Raw genomic sequence first — 12,674 nt, forward strand, 5'->3', positions numbered from 1 at the left:
GTATATGATAATGACTACAAAAAGTGCTTCATGTGTCATTTACATGTAATTCTAACAAGATCAGCATGCGTTTGGCACTCGCATTAGATGACTATGGTGAGATATGTACTCTTAATGGATTCCTTAAAAAAATAGTCCTTATATCCCTGTTTTGGGTCAATGATATGCAAAAATTTAAGCTTGCGCTTCGCGCTCACATATTTTTGTTAGTGAAATACGTATGATCTTCGTGAATTCCTACAAACAAGCCTTAAAATGTCCCTCTTCAGGTCTGAATTTCCTAAATTTTCAGCTCGCGCTTCGCGCTCGCAATATTTGATTAGTGAGATGCGTATGTTGACCATGATTACAATGATTACAAAAAGTGCTTCATGTGTTTAAATGTATATTATTCTAACAAAATCAGCAAGAGATTGGCACTCACAATAGATGACTATGGTGAGATATGTATACTCTTAATGGATTCCTAAAATATAGTCCTTAAAATGTCCCTGTTTGGGGTCAATATATACAAAAAATTCAGCTCGCGCTTCGCGCTCGCATTATGTGATCAGTGAGATACATATCCGTTTAATGACACTGTCCTAAAAATGTCTCTATTATGTCAGTATACCTGGCAACTGAGCGCACTTCGCGCGCTCTTTAAGTGACTCAAAATTTTTGCTGGTGCCCCCCCCCCCCCCAATGCCGTGACCCACGGTACGCCACTGACACCCATGTATACTTTATAATTTCTGGCAAGAATGCAATTCCCATGGCCGGGAAGGGGGAAAAACGGAGTAGAAAAAAGGGTTTGAGAAACAAAGGTAAAGGGAATTTTTATATGTTTTCAAAATTTTGTATGAATTAAGAGAGAGCTAGAAGAACTTAGGTTTTTATTCTTTTGACAAAAAAGAAAGAAAAAAACAATAAAGCCATACCCTTCTTCCCTTTTCTCCCTTCACTTTTTCTTTTTCTCCCTTTCCCCTTCTTTTTCCTTCTTTTCGGGGGCGTTTTTTTTTGGGGGGGGCGACCGCCCCCCCCCCCCTGGCTAAGCAAGTTCGTTGAATATAATTAATCCAAACTCTGCATTGAATATGTGCCCCTTCAAGAGCGAAAAAATGATGAAAAAGGAGGAAATACATCATAATTAGGCCTACATTTTGAAAAAGGGCATTTTTCCAACTGGTGCAAGGATAAGGACAAAAGACGTTCGTGTTTTCGGATTCCGCATAAATGCAAGCGTGCGACATCGACACGGCCACGGTCCACCACGCACGCACGTACGGTACTTGTACGTGTGCGTAATGTGAGCGCGTTGATTCGGCACACCCATTTCGCCAATCAAGGAAGACATTTCTCTTTTCAGGATTTTTTCGAAGTAAGGAATTACTTTATTTAGTGAAGCTTATTAGTCTAGTGTCATTTTTAAGCTGCGGTAGTTCTAGCTTTTGAAAGAGTACCAGGTAGTGAGAATATTAGTGGCAAATTGAGGGAACGAGAGAGACTAGACTGATGAGAGTGAGACTCAGACGGTCACTCGAGAAAGTTCGAAGTCGGCCACTGCTTCATGATAAGCGGCCCACCATGGGCGCACGGTACCCTAGGCAGGCCCTGCCGTAACCCAGAGAGCTCCCGCCCGCGCAGCGGGCGGGAGCCCAGAAGCTTACCGTGTATTTTACCATTGTCACCGGACTAGGGTGATTTATGGTCTAAATATTTCTCCAAATGAATTGTGAAAACAGAAAGTATACAATTACCACGATTATATGGATGAAGGTCTAACGAGTGGCAGATTCCTGACATCTGGGCACAGTCTGGAACCTCAAAAAAACGAAAAGTTCTCTCCTTCTACCCCGTCTCGATCGGCCATTTTTGTTAAAAATCGTAACAAAATGGCCGATCGAGACTGGGTAGAAGGAGAGAACTTTTCGTTTTTTTGAGGTTCCAGACTGTGCCCAGATGTCAGGAATCTGCCACTCGTTAGACCTTCATCCATATAATCGTGGTAATTGTATACTTTCCGTTTTCACAATTCATTTGGAGAAATATTTAGACCATAAATCACCCTAGTCCGGTGACAATGGTAAAATACACGGTAAGCTTCTGGGCTCCCGCCCGCTGCGCGGCCGGGAGCTCTCTGGGTTAGCCCTGCCGCTGCCGCCTCAGTGCAGCGCCAGTGCAGTGCCAGTGGCACTCACACTAAATACGACTACGAGGTTAGTATACTATTACTAACCTCGTACAAGGGACCGTGTTTGACCCCGGATTTCGAAGTAGTCGGCAAACATGCTTCATTGCTGAAGTAATATTTGCCGAAACTCCTTCTCGCTACGCACCGGGGCTCTTTCCGGTATTAGTAGCAATAGCAAGTAGGCCCTAGGCTAATGTCTAATGATAAAAATGTTCAAATCAAAGAAAGGAATTAAGAAAAAGAAATTAAGAAAAAAGTTTTTTCATTGAAATGTTCCTAGAAACTCGGGTATATTTCCACATCAAGCTCACTTTCATGTGAAGCCCTGCACAGAAAATACAATGCAATGATTCCACACATTTGACTTCCATGTCATGTGTTATCTCTAGGCCTATGGCAAATTAAGTGTAAAACTGTAAATAATGTCAGTTACCAGTGCCAGCATGGTTGTGGAAAAATTATCATAGCCCCCAAAAGACAAAAACGAATTGTTTAATATTTTGACACATCTTTACCTTGTAACGGAGGTGTCAAAGTTTCATGTGCGGCACGCAAATGGCCTCAAATCTTACAGAGCGTCACCTCATCTAGACTTTATATCCTTCACCGTAATGAAGATTACAGATGTTGTAGACTTTATTGTGATGTAAATCCATTTTTGCACGAATCTTAACCTGCACCTGCACATTCTAGTCTGCTCAGCCTCAGCAGCCTTAATTCAGCTCAGTCAGATCAGTAGATCGATCTAGCTGTTATTGTTAAGTGTAATCTAATTCACTGTAGACCTATACAGCTATACACATCACCATGACGAAGCCTAAATCAAATAAGGGCACATCATCTTCGGCCTCCGCGAACGCTAGTAACTCTGCCGAGGGGAGGGCTGCCTCTCAACCATCCTCAGTGTCTGACGTGTCTGAACTTTTGAAACAGCTTTTCACAGATGATGAATTTACTGAGGTGCTCGAAAGATGTGTACAGAAAATCATAGCAAACCAGATTCGAGCAAATGAGCAGAAAATAGAAAAGCAGGAAGGTCAACTTATGGAGATGAGAATTGAACTTGACAAAAAGGAAGCTGATGTTAAAGCCCTAAAACGCTCCCTCGACATGATGGAAGAAAGGGTGAAGCTGATGGAGAAAAGCACCAATGATCTTGAACAGTATGGCAGACGAAATTCTGCCAGGGTTTTTGGCATTCCAGAGAGTTCGGACGAGAATACGGATGACCTTGTCATCAAAGTGGTGTCCGAAAAGTTAAATCGCGCCCTGACAAAGTCCGATATTAATCGATCTCACCGATCAGGAAAACCTCGACCAGTCAATGATGATGATACTAACCACAGACGCAAACCGAGGCCCATACTAGTCAAATTCTGTTCGTACAGGAAAAAAGCAGAGATCATGAAGAGCAAGCGTCACCTCAAGGGCAGCGGGATCGTCATTCAAGATGACCTGACGAAGTTGAACCATCAAGTCCTGATGAAGCTAGTTGCCCATCCGAAGGTAGAAGCGGCGTGGTCTGTCGATGGTAGGATCATGGCTGCCCTGAAGACCACCAGAGATGGTGTGACTGTGAAAAAGCCCTTTTTCACCTTGTCACAGGTAGACTCTCTGTAGACTGTAGATGACACTATTTATTACTTTTCTGACTGTTCTGTTGCTGGTCTCCAATTGTTTAACAGTAACTTTAACCTTTTTACCCATCCAGATCCCAGGGGATAACTCAATCTTGTAGCATAGGATTTTTTTGTTTTTGTTTATTAAAGCTTCTAGCTTTAATATTCCACTCTACCTGTTACGAATCGAACTTTTTACTATTTTGATGTTTTTTTTGTTTTTTTTAAATATTTTTTTTCTTCATGACACTTTTATACACCTTGCCTACCTGTAAATATGTTGCCTTGTGCATCATTGTATATATTTTACATATTTCCTGTCTCTCCTTCCTCCTTCCTTTATTTCTCACCCTCTACCTGTACATCGAGCACATGCATGCATTTACACTTTTCCTGTATGTTTATGTGCTAGCCAGCCAGTCCTACCTGTATCATGTTGCACATCTCATGCTAATTCAACTTCCTTTTTTGTTTTACAATGGCTCAGTTTGAAGAAGATATTTGTAATTTTTTTTAAGATAATCACTGTAGTATAAATGGTAACATGCATAATGCTGTCCCTGATTGTAATTATTGCACAGAAAAACAGTTTTTTGAATTAGTTTGTAATACCAGAATGAGCACTGACCTAACTCTCCTTCATATGAATATTCGCAGCTTGTGTAAGAACTTTGATAATGTATTAGCATTCAGCAGTAATATCAACCCAGGGCTTGTCCCTATTGGCGTCTCTGAGACTTGGTTTTCTAGTGAAAATGATATGAATCTCTTTTCTATTCCAGGTTATGATATAATTTGTAATAATAGGAAAAATAAAAGAGGTGGTGGTGTTGCAATATATATCCCTTCTCAGTTAGATTATCAGGTTTGTCATGATCTTAATTTAATGACCGATCATTTGGAAGCTGTATTTATAGAAATTTTGCTTCCTGGTAAAAGAAATGTTATTCTTGGAGAAATCTACAGACCTCCCCATGGTAATTTCACAAGTTTTATAGATGACATGCAAAATACATTGGAAAAAGCTTTGCTTTCTCATAAATCGTTATTTTTGATGGGGGATTTTAACATAAATCTATTACACTGCAATGATAATGTTCACGTTGATGACTTCTTGAATCTGTTAATGTCTTTTTCATTGTTACCCTTAATCACAAAGCCTACCAGAGTGACTGATACATCTTCCACACTTATTGATAATATTTTTAGTAACTCGCAACCAGCTCCGTCTTCTGGAGTAGTAATTTCTGACTTATCTGACCACTTTCTTGTTTTTACTAAACTAGCTTTAGGACAATATAAGGATCCAAATATTTACAACACCCATACTCGCCAAAGCAATTCTGAAAATATCGCTCGGTTCAGAGAAGCGTTAACTTCGGCTGATTGGAGTGACATACTCTCAGACCAAAGTGTTGAGAGTGCCTTTGATAATTTCATGAAAAAATTGATGGTTCTATATGACGAGAACGTACCTGTGATTAATTGTACAAATAAGAGTCGATTTAGAGTTCCACGTATGCCGTGGATTACCAAATCTTTGTTAAACTCAATTAATAAGAAAAATAAGGTGTATTACCAATATAAAAAAACAAAGTCAGCATTTTTGTATAGGAAATATTCAGCATATAGAAATACTTTAACTGCTACATTGCGTAATGCAAAAAAGCAATATTACTGTGCTCAATTCCAAGCGACTTTCAAGAATATTAAGGATACTTGGAAAGTGATCAGAAATGTTTTTAAAGCGCCACTTAAGGTTTCAAAGATAAAACAGGTAATCATAAATGATCAAGTTGTGGATGATAACAGTGTTATTGTAGAAGAGTTCAACAATTATTTTTGTAATATTGGTCCAAATTTACAGGCGGCTATTCCACCCTGTCAAAAAACCTGTGCTGACTTCTTGTCTGAGCCTACTTTGGAAAGTCTATTTTTTTTGCCTACAAGTGAGGTAGAGTTGACTGATGTGGTTAGATCTCTCAAAAGTAAAAAGAGCCCAGGCTGTGATAATATTAAAAATGAACTTATTAAACATGTTATTGTAGGAATCTTGACACCTCTCACTCATATCTTTAATCTTTCAATGTCAAATGGCATTGTGCCTAGAAGCATGAAAATTGCAAAAGTTGTGCCAATTTTTAAGAAAGGCAACCCTGAATTGTTGACCAATTATCGTCCAATTTCTTTGTTGACATCTTTTTCAAAAATCCTTGAAAAACTCATATATGCAAGGGTCATACAATTCTTTAAAAAGTCAAATATCTTTTCGAATTTTCAATTTGGGTTTCGCGAGAAGCATACAACTACACATGCCATTTTGCACTTTGTTGATAAGGTTGCCACTGCCTTGGATAAATACTTGAGCACAATTGGTATATTCTTGGATTTTTCCAAGGCTTTTGATACAGTTGATCATAAAATTTTGCTACATAAGTTATCCCATTATGGAGTGAGAGGTGTTGCCCTTGAGTGGTTTAGGAGTTATCTCACTGACAGGAGACAATTTGTATCTTTGAATAGAACTAATTCCAGCTTGCAAACTGTTACATGTGGTGTACCTCAGGGGTCTCTCCTAGGACCTCTCTTATTCATACTGTATATAAATGATTTTCAAAATTCATCAAACAAATTATCCTTCATTTTCTTTGCTGATGATTCTAGTTTATTTTTTTCACATAGGAATCCTCTAACCCTGATAGAAACAGTGAATTGTGAATTGAAGAATGTTATCTTGTGGGTTCAAGCCAATAAATTATCACTTAATTTTCAAAAGACAAATTATATGCTTTTTAGCAATTCCTTAAAAATGCTGCCTGGCAATGTAATGTTTAATAATGTCTGTCTTGAAAATTGAGTAACCTCAACTAAATTTCTTGGGTTATTTATTGATGAGAAATTGAACTGGAAACTTCATGTAAATCATCTCTGCAAACTGTTGTAAAAAAATACCGGTGTTATATACAAGTTGAGATCAGTTTTTCCTAAAGAAATTTTATTTATATTATATTCCTCATTAATTGTTCCTTTCTTAAACTACGGTGTGCTTGCCTGGGGCAACTCACTTAAAACGCAATTGCAAAAATTATTCATTGTTCAGAAGAGAGCTATTAGAAGTATATGTAATGTCAGTTATCGTGCCCATACAAATGTTTTATTTCATGAGAATCACTTATTGAAAGTGGAAGATATTTACTTTATGCAGCTAGGATCTCTTATGTATGATTTTGATTCAGGAAGTCTCCCTTCAGCCCTGGCACTGATATTTAAGAAAAATAGTCAAGTACACAATTACAATACTAGACAATCTTCCACTCTCCATATATCTCGTGCAAGAACAAAGTTCACTTTGGGCACTCTAGTTTGCACTGGACCCAGGTTTTGGAATGCACTTGGCCCTGACATTACACATGCTGTCAGTTCTACAGTGTTTAAACGAAAATTGAAATCTTATTTACTGAGTAACTATGGAAGTGATTCGTAAAGCCTATTTTTCGTGTGTTATTTATCAGTTAATGCTAAATTATCAATACTTAACATCCCCCCTTTCCCGGGCCTGGCTGGTCTCTGTCCTCATGTCCCCTTTTTTGTCCCTTTTGTACATAAATGTGTCCCTCTTCTCTCCCCTCCTCTCTCTTTAGTTATCATATTATATTATATTGCCATTTCTTTGTTGTTTTTCCAATGTTCTTTGAATTCGTAATGAGGAACCTTAATTTACAAGCATTGCTTCACTTAGGTCTCCTCGTCTTCCTTTAAAATTATTTCCTTTCTGTCTTAAGCTGTATAATGTATTTAAAAACAATGTTTTCTGCATACTCTGTTTTATATATACCTGTTTTATCATGTACTCTGCTCATTGTTTCATACACACTTATATGTTTGTCATGTATTCAAACTCAAAGTTGGAAGACAAATAAAATGAACTTATGAACTTATGAACTTATATTTACATATTCAAATTATTACTCTATCTACTCAGGGACTACCTCAGGCGATGTTCGTGCAGGCTCCACTCCACTTCACTAGCACTACCGCTAAACTACGCTCCACCTACCTGAACATCGGGACCGTGAACCATTTCGGATATACCGAGTCATAAAAGGTGGGATGGCAATCATGGTTATCGTAAAAATTAAAGAAAAAAAATATAAAGAGGGATATGAATGACTTAATATCTTACTTTACACCCGTATTTCACTCCGTGTCCATCCTCCGGTATCCTCAAAATTGGCGATTTTGGGCCAGTATCTTTTTCCTCACACGTATTATTCACGGCCGATTTCAAAACATCGCATGCGATCGCGATCGATCAGCGACCGATCACATGCGATGTTTTGAAATCGGCCGTGAATAATACGTGTGAGGAAAAAGATACTGGCCCAAAATCGCCAATTTTGAGGATAACCGGAGGATGGACACGGAGTGAAATACGGGTGTAAAGTAAGATATTAAGTCATTCATATCCCTCTTTATATTTTTTTTCTTTAATTTTTACGATAACCATGATTGCCATCCCACCTTTTATGACTCGGTATATCCGAAATGGTTCACGGTCCCGATGTTCGGGTAGGTGGAGCGTAGTGTAGCGGTAGTGAAGTGGAGTGGAGCCTGCACGAACATCGCCTGAGTTACTCAGGGACATGAGATATTTCAATTTTAATGAACACCCCGAAATTGCATGTCCTTTTGCATAATGTCAGTTACCGACACGTTTCTGCTTGCTGATGCGTACAAAAATGTGGTTACATAGGAAAACTTAGTATCTGAGTATTATTACAGCAAGGTTCACTTTATTAACTCTATCAAAAGCAAACTCCCATCATTTGTTGTTTTAGAGATACACACAATGAAAGGTGTGAAAACATTGTGCTGTGTAATGTCAGTTACCGTGAAAATGCCCAGATGCAGAATTTATCTAACCTATGATTATGAAGACAGCGTATTACAAGTTTAGACCGGGGGGGGGGGGGGGGGTGTTTCACAAAGATTTAAGTATGACTCAGAGTTGCACTTAAAAGCTAACACGTAGATATGTGACGGGCAATCTTATTGATTAATACTTGGTAGTGTGCGTCCTCTTAGCATAATTTGACCAGTGTGGTAACGCCTTTTATAATGCACGCAACTAGGCATTTAAGTGCGACTCTTAAGTCATACCGGTACTTAAATCTTTGTGAAACACCCCCCTGGAAACTTGACTGCCGAATCAACCATATTTTTCCGGTAGATGCGGTATAAAGGTATAAAAAGAATCATGCATATGTTCAGACAATAGCATACACTTATGTTCAGGTGTTGAATTTTGTAAATTTGATCAAGCAACACAACACAGTAACTTTTTTAATTTAATCCTCTTGGACTTGGGCCGGGTACTACCGTACATGTAACGTAATTGTACATGGAGAGTAAAAATCAAACTTATTCAAAATCATTTGCTAATCTGTGGTTATGCCCTTTAGTTCACCAGCACTTTTGTGCATAACTGTAAACATGGTAAACAAGGTCTGTAATTCTGCATGTTTTTGATAAAATGATTGTAGAAAAATTTTAACTCTTACTTTTCTTCATAACAGCTTTTGTGGAACATTTAATTGTGCTGTTGATTTAATAATTTCTTCCAATGTAAGTGCTGCTTCAAGATGATGAAGACAAATGTGCTGGTTATGTTTGCAACTTTTTACATACAATTATTTCATATTAATAACTATCTTCTCCTTGTAGTTCAGGTACATATATACACGTATGTATACATCTTTGCCTTAGCATTTGCATTTAGCCGTCTTCCTAATCCTATTTTTCCAGTCTTGATAGCTTTGACGAGATTGAGACAACATGAGTGCCAAACTGAGCAACATCAAGGAGCGCATCAATGCGATTCAGATAAGCATTGGTGAGGCAAATAATACCCTCAGAGAGCGTCAAACTCAATATGAGGAACAAAGGCAGAGAGCTGAAGAAGTAAGTAAATACATATCTAGAATTACATTTCATTTTTGTCTCGCCTGCATAGCAGAGTGAGACGAGAGTATACCTGTAGGCGCCGCTTTTCTGACGGCGGCAGTGGCGTTATTAACGTTGAAATCTTAACCAAGTTTAAGTTTTTGAAATGCCATCATAACTTAGAAGGTTTATGGACCTAGTTCATTAAACTTGTACATAAGGGTAATCAAGTATTACTGAACATCTTGCCTGAATTTCAGGTCACATGATGAAGGTCAAAGGTCACTTAAGGTCAATGAACTTTGACCATGTTGGAGGTATTTGTGGAATTGTTATAACTTTGAAATTTTATGGATCTAGTCCATGAAACTTAGACATAAGAGCAATCAAGTATCCCTGAAAATCCCGTGCAAGTTTCAGGTCACGTAACCAAGGTCAAAGGTCAATTAGGGTCAATGAACTTTGATAATGTTGGGGGTATTTCTAGAATTTTTATCATAACTTTAATTAAAAGTTTATGGTTCTCGTCCATGAAACTTGGACATAAGAGCAACCATGTATCCCTGAATACCCTGTGCGCATATCAGGTCACATGACTATTAAAGGTCAAAGGTCATTGAGCTTTGGGCGTGTTAAATGTTGAATTGGCATCATAACTTAGAAAGTTTATGGATCTGATTCATGAAATATAGACATAAGGGTAATCAAGTATGAATGATTGTTTTGCACACGTCTTAGGTCTCATGATCATGGTCAACCGCCACTTTGGGTCAATGGACATAGTATTATATTATCATATGAATGTTTTCTTTTGTGAATAATTATTCAAAGCCAGCACTGCTGCTATATCAAATCACGCAATGCAGGCGAGACTGCCAGAGGCGTTCCACTTGTTAATGATATGAAAGTATTTTGATTTTTGAATGTTGAATATTAAGCCAGAGTTCTATGTTTGGCTGATAATGTACTGAAATTTCAGTGAACCAATATTTGCACCAAATCAACATATGTTACCTCTCACAATAGTTAAAAATATGGGGGTTTACATTTAATATTTGTAGTAAACCTACTTCAAATTCCAATATATCAGTTATAAAAGGTTAAGATAGTAGAGAAACTTGTTAAAATACATCGCATTATTAGGCTACCCGTTGTTATCTTCTCACACATGTACATGTATGTCTTACTTAGGTAAATTACTAAATCTACATTGTACATTGTATTTGCCATTATTTGACTACTAGAGATTTGTTGTGCATACAGTATATACCTGGCTAAAAAATTGGTAAAGTCGATATGATAAACATGAAATGCTTCCATAATTGTTTGCTTTTTCATGTGCAACTCACCTGCCCCTGCATTCCTATTAGGTACAGGTATTTACCCTATTTTTACAGTACTACTCTTTGTGTTTATGATAGTTACAATGCTCGTAACAAATTCAGCTTTTTGTTTTATTTGCTACTTATCTTTAGTTTGAGGAACAGATCAAGATCCTGAACAATAAACTCCGAGCTGCGGAGGAGATCCAATCCGAGAAAGAATGTGAGATGTCAATGCTCAAAGGGAAGATTCATGAAATAGAGACAGAATCTGAAGAAAATGCCAGGTAAATTATGAGTGTATCAAGATACATAAGTGTTCATTTTCTCCAAATTGTTGAAAAATATGAAGATAGGGGGACAAAAACTGCATTGCATGGCTGTTGTTTTATAAGATTTTACATGTAACAGATTTTATTTCCAACAAATTCTAGGACAATGCCCCTCCCCCCCCCCCCCCCCCACACACACACACAACTTGAAAGTTGTCTCAGAAAGGAGCTGTCAATTTTATCAGGTATCCATCCACTAATATATTTCCATTTAAGCTGTGGTGACACCAAGCGTAATGCTAGCTCATAAGGATGATTTTTCAGCTTGATTTAAAACCTTAAATCAACCTAGTGGGACTGTGGAAATAAGATTACTGAGCATGATTGCAGCATTTTCTTGCTTGAATTTATTGGCCTGTAACACTACAATAAAGTTGCATTTTCTGTTGATGCTGCTATATTTGTGTAAACTATGATTCTTCACTTGTCATCCCAAGATAGTGCTATACTTCTAGTGGTACATTGGAATAAATACGATTCACAGACATACTGAACAAGTATGGCAGCATCCATACACAATACCACAACGTTATCGGCTGGTAAATAAGCAAGATAATTTTGAAATTGTGCCTGGTTGTCTTTATTTCCATAGTTTCCCTTGGTTGATTTGAATGTTTCAACTTTGTTATCATGTGAAAGTATTAATGACCATAAAGCTTAAAAAAACATTTCTTAAACTGATTAATTTTAGAAGTATTTGACACTGAGGGCTTTATAATTTTGTATGGACAACATAGGGACGCAAGCTTTGAGCCTCTATGATTTACATGTAGATCCAATTCCTCTTTCTCATGCAAGCATTGAAACTTGTATGATTTATCTACTGTGGAGTTTCTGTGTACAGTCTTCCCCTTATATTGTGAACATTTATGTCATAGTCCATAATAAATCTGTGATGCCCCCAAATCTGACAAACTAAATACAAGTAAACAATTGGTTTTACAACCCATTCAAATTGGACCAAGCATTACTTCCTCCAGTTTGGTCTTTGGATTTATTTGAATTTAAGTGTATGGCTGCCTTGTTTTGTGCTAAAGGTGTTTTCATGTTGTTGATGTTTATTTTACTACAGATTTGGAAACGTTTTGAAGATGCGTGAGCAGAAAAATCTTGAAAGAGTAAGTACTTTTCTTATATTGTCCAAAGAGAATTTAAAACAAGGCAACTAAGTGTTCATAGTAATCTTAAACTTCAAAGCTCTTCAGAAACTGAAGAAGGGTGTAAAGTTTACTCTACAATTTAAAATTATGAGGAGTAATGGGAAGACTGAGCCTGGTATAAAAGC

The 12,674-nt window shown here is 37.6% G+C and overlaps 1 protein-coding gene across 2 annotated transcripts in view; it reads left to right on the forward strand.

Moving 5' to 3' along the window:
- The first annotated feature begins 1,233 nt into the window (after positions 1–1,233).
- The window catches only part of LOC129262524 (tropomyosin-2-like), a 30,930-nt gene continuing 19,489 nt past the window's right edge, over positions 1,234–12,674 (forward strand). The window contains exons 1-4 of one of the 2 annotated variants that reach the window (XM_054900649.2): positions 1,234–1,360; positions 9,598–9,753; positions 11,211–11,344; positions 12,462–12,507. In XM_054900649.2, the coding sequence (XP_054756624.2) occupies positions 9,628–9,753; positions 11,211–11,344; positions 12,462–12,507 (306 nt within the window). In that variant the 5' untranslated portion in view covers positions 1,234–1,360; positions 9,598–9,627. Of the gene's footprint in view, positions 1,446–9,597; positions 9,754–11,210; positions 11,345–12,461; positions 12,508–12,674 lie in introns of both variants that reach the window. The other variant, XM_064099687.1, reaches the window with a different exon arrangement.

Source organism: Lytechinus pictus, chromosome 5 (genome assembly GCF_037042905.1).
Source record: "Lytechinus pictus isolate F3 Inbred chromosome 5, Lp3.0, whole genome shotgun sequence".
Lineage (NCBI taxonomy): Eukaryota > Metazoa > Echinodermata > Echinoidea > Temnopleuroida > Toxopneustidae > Lytechinus > Lytechinus pictus.